Here is a 12,279-nt window from a genome sequence, read left to right as displayed (position 1 = left end):
GTCGTCAGATCTGATGCTCAAAGGGCGCCCTGGCCTGTGTGTCTGTGAGTTGTTTGGACTCGTATCCAAGGTGACGCTACAGTAGTTGTCGAGGATGGCTGCGTCTGCAGGTGGAGACTCCGGTGCTAGTGGATCGCCGGAGCTGTAGATTAACATTTACATGCTTATTGTAGTTGTGAGTGCAATTCCTGTAGCACCATGGAGCATATGGGCTGGAACTGTATTTTACAGGAAAGGAGTGAGCAGAGGGTCGAGTTGTCGATTCTTGTTCAGTTTTCTGTGACTCCTCACCCTCTCAGACTTTGAGTTGCGCACGCTGCTAAAGAGACGCGCTACCATGGAAACTATTAGTGTATTCTAGAACCCTGAAGGCAGGACAGACTGAAAAGAGTCAAGGGAAGCTTATAAAAGTTAACAGCATTTAATTACACAAAAGATGCGGTGGTGTACAAAATGAAATGTGCGAGTGGAGGCGCTCTCTTCATCCGACCGGTCAGTCCAGGTCAGCAGGTAGAAGAGATCAATTCTTGGCTTGCTCTTCCTGTTGTCATCTGAGGTCTTCTCCTATTGGCCGGCGTCGTCGGGGGGCGGGTCCAATGCAATGCCTGCCTTTTTCTGTTGTTAAATTACATCATTCTGGTGTCTGTGGTTATTTAAACATTCCCTAATAAACGTTATTCAGCGGCAATAAATGAGTGCTAAACCCAGTGTGCTCATTGTACAACATCACATGTCATTTCACCTTTGATTCACGGTTTAAAAATGCAGCATTTCGCCACATGATAATGCTAACCGGAAGTGAAGAATTTTCAGAATAAAAGTATTAAGTTAATAGTTAGTGAACTTCAGGTTTTTCAGAATAAAACTGATTTAAATTAAATAGTGTATTTAATTCAAATTACGCCATATCAACATTGATTTTAATTTCTAACAATCCCTCCTTACATACCCTTTAAGGTATGTAAATAATATTGAAATCAATGAGTTCTTCATCCGAACATTGCATTGTACTTAACTCATAAAGGTAAAAAAAAATACAAATAAGAATACATATTCATCATAAATATTAAATTTTTCATTTGTGCATAACTTCTAGCTTAAACCTTTAATGTCACTTCGTAAAATAGCAGCAATTAGCTTGGTATGGAAAACGTCTAACTCCCTCCTTTCACATCATAAATCATCTTCTTACTGTATCTGGTGTAAAGGCACTTGTTCTTTTACAAAGTATAAGAAGGATTAAACTATCTGAAAATAGCTAAATATTACTCTTTATTTACTTTTACTGTGTCTCTGGTGTAATTTATGAATCTCTGCTGGTTCTAGTAGATATAGTTCTCCCCATCCACATTCTTGTTGGTTGTGGGACAGAAGAATAATAATTCAGAACCTGCTGATATTTGAATCTTACTACTGGGCATATGTTACAAACAAAAAACATCTTCATGGTGAACTAAATAAAATCCTTGTAATCTTTCTCAAATCTAAATATAACAATGAACTATTCCTGTTTGTGGTAAAGACACACACTAACGTTATGTAATACAATTTCATTATGGATTCAAAAACAACTAAAGTCATGATGCTGTCAGAGTGAATGATTTCCTGAGTGTATCTGTCCTGTAAGGTACGTCATTCTCTGCTTGGATCGTGTGCAGAAATCCCATCGATTGCACCTGGCAATACGGCTTCTACCTGTCCATTATCAAGCTGAAAAATGAATACAGAATTCCAACATACTGTCATCAAATGTCTTTCTATTATGAATTTAAATGTTAAATGTATATCCCCATAATGACCTAAACAATAAAGTCTATGGCTTTACTTCTAATTCTTTAACAGGCTAGTTACAATATGTTGTCTAAATTAAATTCGGTCTCATTACATTACTATGTTTTAGCTTAACTTAACTGTAATATGTTCTTTCTACATTTCAAACCTCAGTTACTCTAATGTCTGTTAAAATATTACAAAATTGTTTCATTATCACAGGTCAACTTCTTCGGTATTCTATTCTGGAATTACATCTCTCACAGTAGCCCCTTGGCCACTGCTTCTGCATCTGTGTTACCTGTTATAATTCAATCAATATTTAGAAACATGTCAACATTCATCAAACAGTATCTTATCCCCAGATATGGAGCAGGTTAATTATAAAACTATCATTCAATGCTCAGTTTGAACATCTGGGTTGGGGCGGAAGGTTTCTGTCAATCCTTAAAAGAAAAATGTAAATTGTGAATTTTACAGCCATGTTGACATTATACACACTCCCCCCTTTTTCCACATGAACTCATGTGTAACAAAACCCTGTAATGGGGAGGGGGGGAAAAACTGTCAGGTAAATATTGGTTAGGGACATAACGAACATTATTTACAATTTTACATCCATTATCATTATTTCCACAGTAAACACTTCAGTGAAAAGAAGTGCTTCTCTCCGTCCTTCAGGCCCAAAAGAAACAGAATCTTCAAATTTTTGTTTGAGTTTTACATTTGCAAACCGCCAACTCCTGTGGGAGTAAAATATCATCAAGTAGATTAGAAACGGGTAATAATATGTTAGTCCAAAAACATGCTTGGTTTTAGAATCATGCAGTTACACTGATCACATGCCGGCATTCATTCACACTCACACTGTCTGGTTGTCACATCAGGTTTGGTCAGGTACACCCCAGGGTCAGTCATGGACAGTGCTTTTGTCACACGGTCAGTCAGGGTCAAAGGTCATTTGGTCTCGGTCTTTTGGCCATGTCATGCTCTGCAGAGTCTTTTCAGAGGTATTTCAGCATAGGCGGGTACCCTTTATCTACAAAAATATATCATATGCGGAGCGCCATTCCTTATTCATTCACAATTTCAACTATGATTTTCAAGATGGTTCTAACTTTTCATTGGGACTTCTGCCTCCCACCTTTCCTGAAACTTGGTACAAAACTCACTTCCTTATAGTACTACTACTACTGCAATTTATTTACACCTAAGTAGTATTAAAATGTCTAATAGATCTATTTCAGAAACTTGTGTACATCACTATTATCTTGTGTCAAAACATTACTAGGATCTGTGTAGCTCTGCTATGCATTTCATAGCTCATCTTCAATTCTGGTCCACCTAAAAAACAATGTTAAACTCTTTAGCAGTGTGTGGAACCTTGGGTGTCCGAACATGCAACAATTACTCCCTCCTTTATCAAGGATTTAAAAACAGAAGTCATTTCATATTTCCATCTTAAAGCCCTCCTATGGTAATAACTATGCCACAATGGTGAAATCAATACTTTAGATTGGAATACTATATCTGGCTTGGCACTAGCTCTCCCTTTAAGATTATCCATTCAAATAAAGATTTGTCGTATAGAGTGGTTCCTAAAACTATCCCTTTAATGGTGATCAATATTGTAACAAATGAGATCACTGCTTTATTCACACGTGAATAAAAATCTCTTAAAGAATATTTTGTTAACATGATGAAAAGATTGAAGAATATGGTTCTACTCTGTACTCCAAAACACCCACTGCTTAAAGTGTAGTGAATATTTCCATCATGTCTCCCCCTTTTTCCCTCAGTGTGTTTTAGGATGATTTTCTCATTTTACTTTAATAGTTTCCTCTTGACTGCTATTTTTAATTTACCAATTGAGTAATTCATGGTTCGTATTTATCAAGTCTATTCAAGTTCTTTAAATGTGGTCTCTTTTATGTGCGTTTTGTGAATAAGTGTGTTTATGTGTAAACTCACTCATTCCCGTTCTCCTTTTCTCCTCCCCTGGTTGTCTCAAGCCGTGACCCCGGCCTCCTCACTTCTAATCGACCATGCCAACTCCTCTGATTCTGTCTTCTCTTCAGTCCATGAGCTCTTGAATCCATCCGCTGTAACTCTTTTAGGCAGCCCTTGGCCCAGTTACATCTGCAGCCCACATCATGCCACTGTTCTTGCACTGCTTTGCATTTCATCTCCTCCTTTACAGTCTCTTTGCTGTTTTTATGGAGGGCGAATTCTGCTCTCATGTCCCATACTTTGCTCTTGTGCCAAATCTCGTGGCTCAGCTTGGAACTTCATGCCCTGCCTGAGGGACTGATGAGAGTAGATCTCTGCCTGTCAGCAAGCTGTTTGGTTCTGGATGCCACAGGTCGATGTAGTCTTGTTGTTGTTGTTTCAGCTCTGGTTCTCTGTCTGTTCGATGGAGAAGGAGGAATCTCCTGTTGTCATCTGAGGTCTTCTCCTATTGGCCGGCGTCGTCGGGGGGCGGGTCCAATGCAATTCCTGCCTTTTTCTGTTGTTAAATTACATCATTCTGTTGTCTGTGGTTATTTAAACATTCCCTAATAAACGTTATTCAGCGGCAATAAATGAGTGCTAAACCCAGTGTGCTCAGTGTACAACATCACATGTCATTTCACCTTTGATTCACGGTTTGAAAATGCAGCATTTCGCCACATGCTAATGATAACCGGAAGTGAATAATTTTCAGAATAAAAGTATTAAGTTAATAGTTAGTGAACTTCAGGTTTTTCAGAATACAACTGATTTAAATTAAATAGTGTATTTAATTCAAATTACGCCATATCAACATTGATTTTAATTTCTAACAAAACCAAATAATGGTGTAGCTGTATTAAAGTCTGAGTGGAAACAGTCGTGAGTAAATCTGATTTTGTCAGAAATCGGGATAAATATGACCCGAGGAGGAAACCGGGAGAGGACAATGAAATCGGGAGGCTCCCGCGAAAATTGGGAGGGTTGGCAAGTATTTCACACACACGTTTGTATTCAGTCTCCTGATTTTAAATGGGAATTAAATCATTTGAGTGTTCCCAAAGCACCAGTGTTCTGCAGTGTGTGTGGGCCTATACTACTGTTGCACAGTTTATACTGTAGAAACTATGTCCAGGATAAGGTATTTGGAAGTTTTGGAAGATTCATAGCTAACCACACTGAAGATTATGGATTATCTCATATTTTTAAACCTCAATTGGTCCCTCCCTTTAAAGAGTAGCGGTTCAAAAACGTTAAACTGGTTACGTTTTCGCATGATGACACTGCACGTTCAGAGCGCTGCATTTGGTTAAATACACATCCTCTAAGTGGAGAAAAGCTGTACTACTATCGTACTCACCATTTTTCTGAAGATGTGAAGACAGAGGGTTTCGATAAAGAAGAGAAAAAGGCAAAGTTATCTGTCACAGCAGGGCCTTTATGAGTCCAGGAGAAGTAACTGATGTATTTTTTCTAGGCGGGGCTTTTTATACTATATGCGGCGCAATTGCTGCGGAATCTGATTGGATGAGGGTCTACTTCTGATTGGTTGAATTCTAAATAAACTTTATTGAGCACATGGAAAACAAGAACACTGGCAAAATTCCTGTTCAAAGCGGAATCACTCCACCTAAGAACGTCAACGTCAGTCCCATGGATGTACTGGGAAAACGTGGTTATTGCTGAACATTAATAAATAGACGAAGTAGAATAATACAATACGCATATTAGAAGAACTTTTACCAAATAAGATAATAAGAAAAAAAGATGGACATATTCCGACTTTTGACGTTCATTTTTGAATTACGATAAATATATATATTTAAGTCATTTTCAAACATATCTTTGTCTGATATGAGTAATATTGTCATTCTTTATTGTTAAATATCATTCATTGTATCAACTGCAGGAAATAGTAAGCCCTCCTTTTATATTCTTTATAACTGACTCTGACAATAGCTTGTTTATTATTGTTTTAAATTATGCAATTTTTTTCTCTCTTTTGTATCTTTATGCGTAGTTATAAAGAACTTAACTATTTATTTCAATGTAAGATTTTTTATTAAATCTCAATTGGTATTATGCATTATGTAATTTGTGTTGCTGCACTATCAGGTCCAGAGGGCACCACTGCACTACTTCATCACAACATTGCATCTTTACCTTTGCCCTCTTGCTCCATAAAGTATTGTGGGTCAGAATATCCATATCGCCTACATATACTGGCTTGGCTTCCATACTGCAATATGCATAGATCATGCTGAAAAATACATATACACTTTACAGTATAGGCCTACATAGGCTACACATGCGTCTCTGATACCGATACCTTGATAAACCCCTCATATATTTGACTTAGAAAAAGAACAATGAATGTTGGCCTCCAAAAATTTTCACGTCTAATTGTGTAGTTTGCCATCCAGAAAAGCAGGGTCTGACAAGGTTTTTGGCGTTAGCAGAACAAATAAAACATGGAAATGAGAAAGAAACTCCGGCTTAGATTGAGCATGGTGGAAATTAGGGTCACATTTATTAAAGCACTCCTGACTGGTACCCTTCAATAATTTAACTTTTTCAAGGCATGTTCTCTGTCATTAGTTCCACAGCAAGCATAACCCGACAACAAAGCATAATCTAAAACATAACTATTTACCATTTGAAATATGTTGCACGAGCCTCGAGATATGTAGCTCTTTTAAAACTACTAGAAATGTTAGGTAGAAAAACATTTAGACCCACACTTCGGTAGGTGGCGGTATAACACGTGTAGTTGTATGCTAGCTGCCAGAGAGGGAAGTAGACGAAGAAGAAGCAAAAGAAGAAGAAGCATGGCTGCTGATATGAGATTGCCAACTATTCAGAAACCAGTGTCGCTAACATTTTCTGCTTTTGACCGAAAAGATCTAGTCGTCCCGGGCGATGTTATCACTTCAGACACCGGCTTCATGAGGTAGGCATCTGGGTGTAGCACCGGTGGTGTGACCGGCTGCTGTGTATGATGGCCTCAACATGTTGTCATGGAGGGAAATCAACTACCGTTAAAATGGGCTTGATTATCTTGGAAAATGTACCATAAAGTAGAATTTATGTAGATTGACCATCAGCAGCAGCATCTTAATGCAGGCTGCACTAGCATTGTCTACCTTAAAATATAAAGACATTTAAAAAGGGATGAGTTATTGGTTGTACTCTTGCCATAATCATATTTGTTTAGCTGTTTTTATGGAAGATGTATAAGTCTTATCTACCATCACCAGTAATGAGTGTTCATCCTCACAGCAGGTCAGGATGACATAAAAAGTTTAATGTAACTTTCTCCACATTGTCATTTATCCTCAGGGGACATGGTACCTATGTTGATGAAGAGAAGCTGACTGCTTCAGTTGCTGGAGAGGTGCAGAGAGTAGACAAGCTGATCTGTGTCAAACCACTAAAGACCAGGTAAGTTATCAAATAGATGCTCTCAAACGTTTACTGGTTTTACAAGTTGTAAATGAAGTTGTGTGACTATATTTTGGTTGTATATCATTGAATTTCAGATTCAACGGTGAGGTTGGAGATGTGGTGGTTGGCAGAATCACAGAGGTAAACACTGCCGCCACATCTCTTTGATGTAATATGTAATATGATGCCGGACATTTTAAATGTATCCTAAAATATATATATTTTCTAGCCAATATTCTAACTAAGATTTGTGTGTTTTGATGATATGTATAGGTACAACAGAAACGGTGGAAGGTGGAAACCAACTCCCGTCTGGACTCTGTTCTCTTGTTGTCATCTGTCAATCTGCCTGGAGGAGAGCTGGTGAGCTGCTAAAAAACAAATCACTGGGAGAAGTGATTTGTGTACTTCACAGTAAACTGAACAATGCCTCTTTTTAATCTCTGATTTTCTGTTTTTAGAGGAGACGATCTGCAGAAGATGAGCTCACCATGAGGGAATACCTTCAGGAGGGCGATCTCATCAGTGTAAATCACAGTGAAATCTAATCTTTAATTTGCTGCTTTGTCTAACTATTCTCACTTATTGTTGCTTTTTTTCTATGCTTTTTAGGCAGAGGTGCAGTCCGTCTTCTCAGATGGAGCCCTATCACTTCATACCCGTAGTTTAAAGTATGGAAAAGTAAGTTATGCCAGAGTAAAGATGTTGTTATACCCCAAAATAATGGTTCACTTTGCTCTTTGACTCATTGTATGTGGTTCAATCAAACAAAACAAAAAACACATTTTTATTTACAAAGCCATGTTAGGGAAACTTCCATCCTATATCTGCTCCCTGATCTCACGGCGAATTGTAAGTGGCTACTGCCTGAGATCGCATGCTGTAGTTTTATTAAATGTGCCAACTGCTAGGACTGTCTTAGGGAAGACAGCTTTTAGATGTGCAGCGCCACTGTCTTGGAATAGTCTGCAACTGAAATGGAAACTGAGCAATCTGGTGCCACTAAATGTTTTTAAAGCTCGGTTGGATGCTACTCAATCGGAAGCTGTTGGTACCTGTACATGTGGATAGTTATGTAAATTGTAATCCCTGTGATGATGATGTAAGATGTCCTTTTGTTGTTCTGTTAATGTTTTTATGTTTCATGTGGAACCTACTTGAGCAGGTCTCCCTTGTAAAAGAGTTCAATGGGATTTATCTGGATAAATAAAGGTTAAATAAAAAATCAGAATGTAAACAATGGGCAAGGACACTCGTGGGGGTGGACAATGCTATCGCAGATGGGGCTTGCAGACTTTGGAATTCCCAAATATGCACATTTCCACAATGTCATTAGTTTCTCAGCTATTACACAATTGAATACAAATCAAAGGTAGTTATACTATTTCCTCTTTCCTAATTTGACCTAATTTGACCTAATATCCTGTTTTCTACTTTCTCTACCCATCAGTTGGGTCAGGGAGTGCTGGTACAGCTTTCTCCTTCTCTGATCAAGAGGCAGAAAACACATTTCCACAACCTGACATGTGGTGCATCCATGATCCTCGGGAATAACGGCTTTGTGTGGTTGTATCCCACACCAGAACAACTGGAGGAGGAGGCCGGGGGCTTCTACACCAGCCTGGAGGTGGAAACAAAATAGTATTTGATTTAGTATCCCTAGTAAATATATTGGTCAATGAATACTTGATTTAAACAAGAAGTTAACAGCTAACCTTGTCTAATTTAGATATTGTAAAATATGGGAGTAATCTGCAACACTATTACTTAAAAAAAGAAAAGGGAAAACAAGTCTAATGTACTGCATCCAAATTCTACTCCCATGTTTGTATTAAACTTGTTTGTTTGTCCCTGACCTTTCAGCCTGTCAGTGTGTCAGATCGAGAAGTGATTTCACGGTTGAGGAACTGTCTACTGGCTTTGGCTGCGCACAAGGTCCTTTTGTTTGACACCAGTGTTCTCTATTGCTACGAATCTTCAGTTCATCATCAGGTAGGAAGCAAATACTCATGCACTATGTCACTTATTTCAGATTAAAAAATGTTATGCGTTTCTTAATTGAGCCTGGTGTTTCCTATATTTAAAGCAATGGCAATACAAATATGTGTCAATAAAAATGTGGACATTTTCCATGATATATTGTGCCATCTGGTGGCCATATTTGAAAACAACAGAAACAATTGAATTACTGTTCTTCTAAAGCACAGTGGAACAGGCATGGGTGATTTCATTGCTCTTTTTTGGCAGGGAACTGATGTCATAACACATTGACATAAGGCAAATATTTGATAACGCAACATTTTCTCTTTTGCTAATGTCCCGAGCTAACCAAACCCAAATAATGTTTCTGGTCAACTGAAGTAGAAAATATTGCTAAATGCTTTTCTTTTTGGTCTGTCTCTCTAACCATAAACAATAAATGTAGCTTAGGTGCTCATGTCATTGAAATATTCACTGCATTCAAAAATGTGAGAATAAATGTGCATTATGCATAATTGTGCTGGTTGGTTTTAAGTTGTGATTTCTTCTTGTTACATTTTATAGTAAAAGCCATTGCTATATAAATACTGTTTACCAGGATCATTTTAGTGTAATGTGTAATTGATTTATAATTGATTTGCTTTATTCTGTCTCTGTAGGTCAAGGACATCTTGAAGCCAGAAGTGATGGAGGAGATTGTAATGTTGACGCAACAGAAGCTGTTGGATCAGGAAGGTTAAAGAGCATCAATCCTGATCATGCATCAATGTCAAGGACCGACCACCAGTGAGGACCGATCTGGCCTTTTTTTCAAAGAACCAATCTTGTGTTATGCATTTGAACAGCTCCACATGTATTTTATGTAACAAAACAGATGTTTGTTGTTTGACTGCTTATGGAAATGATGGTTATTTACTTTGATTTCTTCAGTATTCTGAAATCACTAGAGCCACTGTTATTACATTCTACCAAGGTATAGTGGAACCCTTTTGATAATGTTATACAAAGAATGTTGTATGCAATACATTTTCTATAAATATCAGCACTTCTTGGTGTCGTGTAGTTTGTTGATTAAGGAAGAAAGAGAAAGGAAAACATGTCTTCATAAGAGGTTTTATTTGATGTATTTATGCAATCCTTTCCAATTTGCAACAACCGTAATGCAGTTGCATTCATGCAGTTTATCTTTAACATTTTTATTTTATGTTTATTAAGACTGTCAGCACTGACATGTTACTATTAAATGCCGGATTAACTAAACTGGGGGGAAAAGTTAGGCCAATCAGAGCATAAGTCATATTTCAAGGTTTTTTCTCTCAAGTATTTGAAATATATGGGTTTGTTATAAGTACGTTTTAAAACTGAGGGGGGGAAAAACCCATGTTTTACATGTCAGAGGATTTAAATCTTTCATACCCTTCCTCTTTATTGAAAAATATCTTATGTATATATATAATATATTTTGATTTGATTGTTTCTGAAGTGTTTTTCTAAACACTAGTAGTTCGAATAACTCAACCTTACACATGTGCTGCTGTAAAATGCAAAATACCCATTAATGCAGCAGTAATATGAATCCAAAAACATAAAATTGTAATACATTGATAAGGACCATTTTACTTCACACTTAATGGTGTTACTTTCCATTTTTAAGCACATTGATCATAAGATAATTTTACTAAAGTTTAAAGTTTTGCACGCAGGACTTTCACTTGTAGTGGAGTATTTTCACTGATTCTGATTCAAAACTTCGAATACTAGTATTTTTACCACTTCCTGGACTGGATGTGCTCTGTCCAGCTCTCCCAGCATAATACACTACCCTGGTCCCTGTACTAGCCCACGCACGCAGGCGACGTCACACGTAGCCCCACCCACATATTTCTGTAAACCACCTTGCGTATGGAAGTATGGCGGCACCAGCGACACAACTACTCCTCGGCCAAAGTTTACTGCTCATATTTTTCACGTGAGAGCGATGAATAAGTACGCAAACCGAGGGGACGGTAACGAAGAGCTCGGAGACTATAAGCAGCGGGGAGGACTTCCAGAAAGTGTCGTCGGTCTCTGGCCGGCTGAGTTTCCTCGATTTCGCTGCACCTCCTGGATTGAAGTGTCTTTAGTCCGGGTACCACAGGGGAAGAAACTCCGCAAGATACGGAAGTTTGAAACAAACTGAATTATTTGGGTTTGGAAAGAGACATTGCAACGCATTTTATTGTTGTGACCAGAGATGTTATTTTGAGATATTTGAGTGCACTTTCGGAACTTTATAAGCATGTTAAACTGTTGAGTGCTCGATGAGCATTTAAGGGTCTGGCGCTGCATACCACCAGCTAACGTTGGTTAGCCTCCATGGCTACCTTCAACATTAGCTTGAGGTCGCCAGCTAACCAACAAAACACATTTTTACATGTAAGTTTCCTTCACTTGTCTTTAATTCATACGTTCTTAACTACCGTGCAAGTTTAGGATTTGTGTTAGAAGTCTGTCATTGTCACTTTAGTGCTTATTGCTTAAGATTTAAATGTGAAATGCTGTTGTAGAAACTATAAGTTGCACAGGGACAATAGGGTTAATGATAACAATCGTATGCTCTTCTGCACACCAGGAATGGGTTTGATGAATATTTTTGTATCGAGCATTACTTTGTTGTCGCTTATCAGCACGAGATGTCCTGATCGCCATGTATGTAGCCCGCAGTATACTGAGGTTTACAGATGTTAGCTTGTCACTAAAGAGCTTCATTGGCATTAGAAAGAGGAAATTAAGTGTCATTACATCCTCTATATAACGGGAAATGGGGTTGTACATAGAAGGAAGCACAGGTAATGTAGGTGTGCTGACAAAAAAGTGGAAGTAGGGCAGTTAAAAACCCAACAGAGCATACTTTTAGTAAGTTTAGCATTTAGTGTGTTATTGTGCACATAGTCTTATTACAACATTCCTTAATTGGTTGTTTATTTCAATATTAGAATGCACATTGTATTATATTTGAGGGTGTTTTTGCAGTATACATTCAAGCTAGGATTAGCTTGCCACTTGTGTTTAATTTGAGTTGTTCTGTTTAATACAATCATATCACTCTTAATTAAA

General features: G+C 37.9%; 2 protein-coding genes across 3 annotated transcripts in view; both read left to right on the top strand.

The window, feature by feature from the left end:
* Positions 1-6,534: 6,534 nt before the first annotated feature.
* exosc2 (exosome component 2) lies at positions 6,535-10,231 on the top strand. Its single transcript, XM_034204167.1, has 9 exons — positions 6,535-6,709; positions 7,099-7,200; positions 7,299-7,344; positions 7,477-7,566; positions 7,665-7,730; positions 7,816-7,884; positions 8,654-8,830; positions 9,067-9,195; positions 9,843-10,231. The coding sequence occupies exons 1-9, from the start codon at positions 6,588-6,590 to the stop codon at positions 9,921-9,923; spliced, it is 882 nt and encodes a 293-aa protein (XP_034060058.1). The 5' UTR covers positions 6,535-6,587; the 3' UTR covers positions 9,924-10,231.
* An 821-nt stretch (positions 10,232-11,052) lies between these two features.
* abl1 (c-abl oncogene 1, non-receptor tyrosine kinase) overlaps positions 11,053-12,279 on the top strand; it is a 35,640-nt gene continuing 34,413 nt past the window's right edge. For both annotated transcript variants that reach the window (XM_034204138.1, XM_034204129.1), the window contains exon 1: positions 11,053-11,598. The gene's annotated coding sequence lies outside the window, so the exon portion shown is untranslated. The remainder of the gene's footprint in view (positions 11,599-12,279) is intronic.

This window comes from Gymnodraco acuticeps, unplaced genomic scaffold (genome assembly GCF_902827175.1).
Source record: "Gymnodraco acuticeps unplaced genomic scaffold, fGymAcu1.1, whole genome shotgun sequence".
Lineage (NCBI taxonomy): Eukaryota > Metazoa > Chordata > Actinopteri > Perciformes > Bathydraconidae > Gymnodraco > Gymnodraco acuticeps.
The sequence above is the reverse complement of the archived record's forward strand: the minus strand, read 5'-3'. Positions and strand labels throughout refer to the sequence as shown.

Coding starts and splice junctions, on each gene's coding strand:
- exosc2 (XM_034204167.1), top strand. CDS start 6,588: ATGGCTGCTGATATGAGATTGCCAACTATTCAGAAACCAGTGTCGCTA. Junction 7,567..7,664: donor ATCTGCCTGGAGGAGAGCTG/GTGAGCTGCTAA, acceptor TTCTGTTTTTAG/AGGAGACGATCTGCAGAAGA. Junction 7,885..8,653: donor GTAGTTTAAAGTATGGAAAA/GTAAGTTATGCC, acceptor TCTACCCATCAG/TTGGGTCAGGGAGTGCTGGT.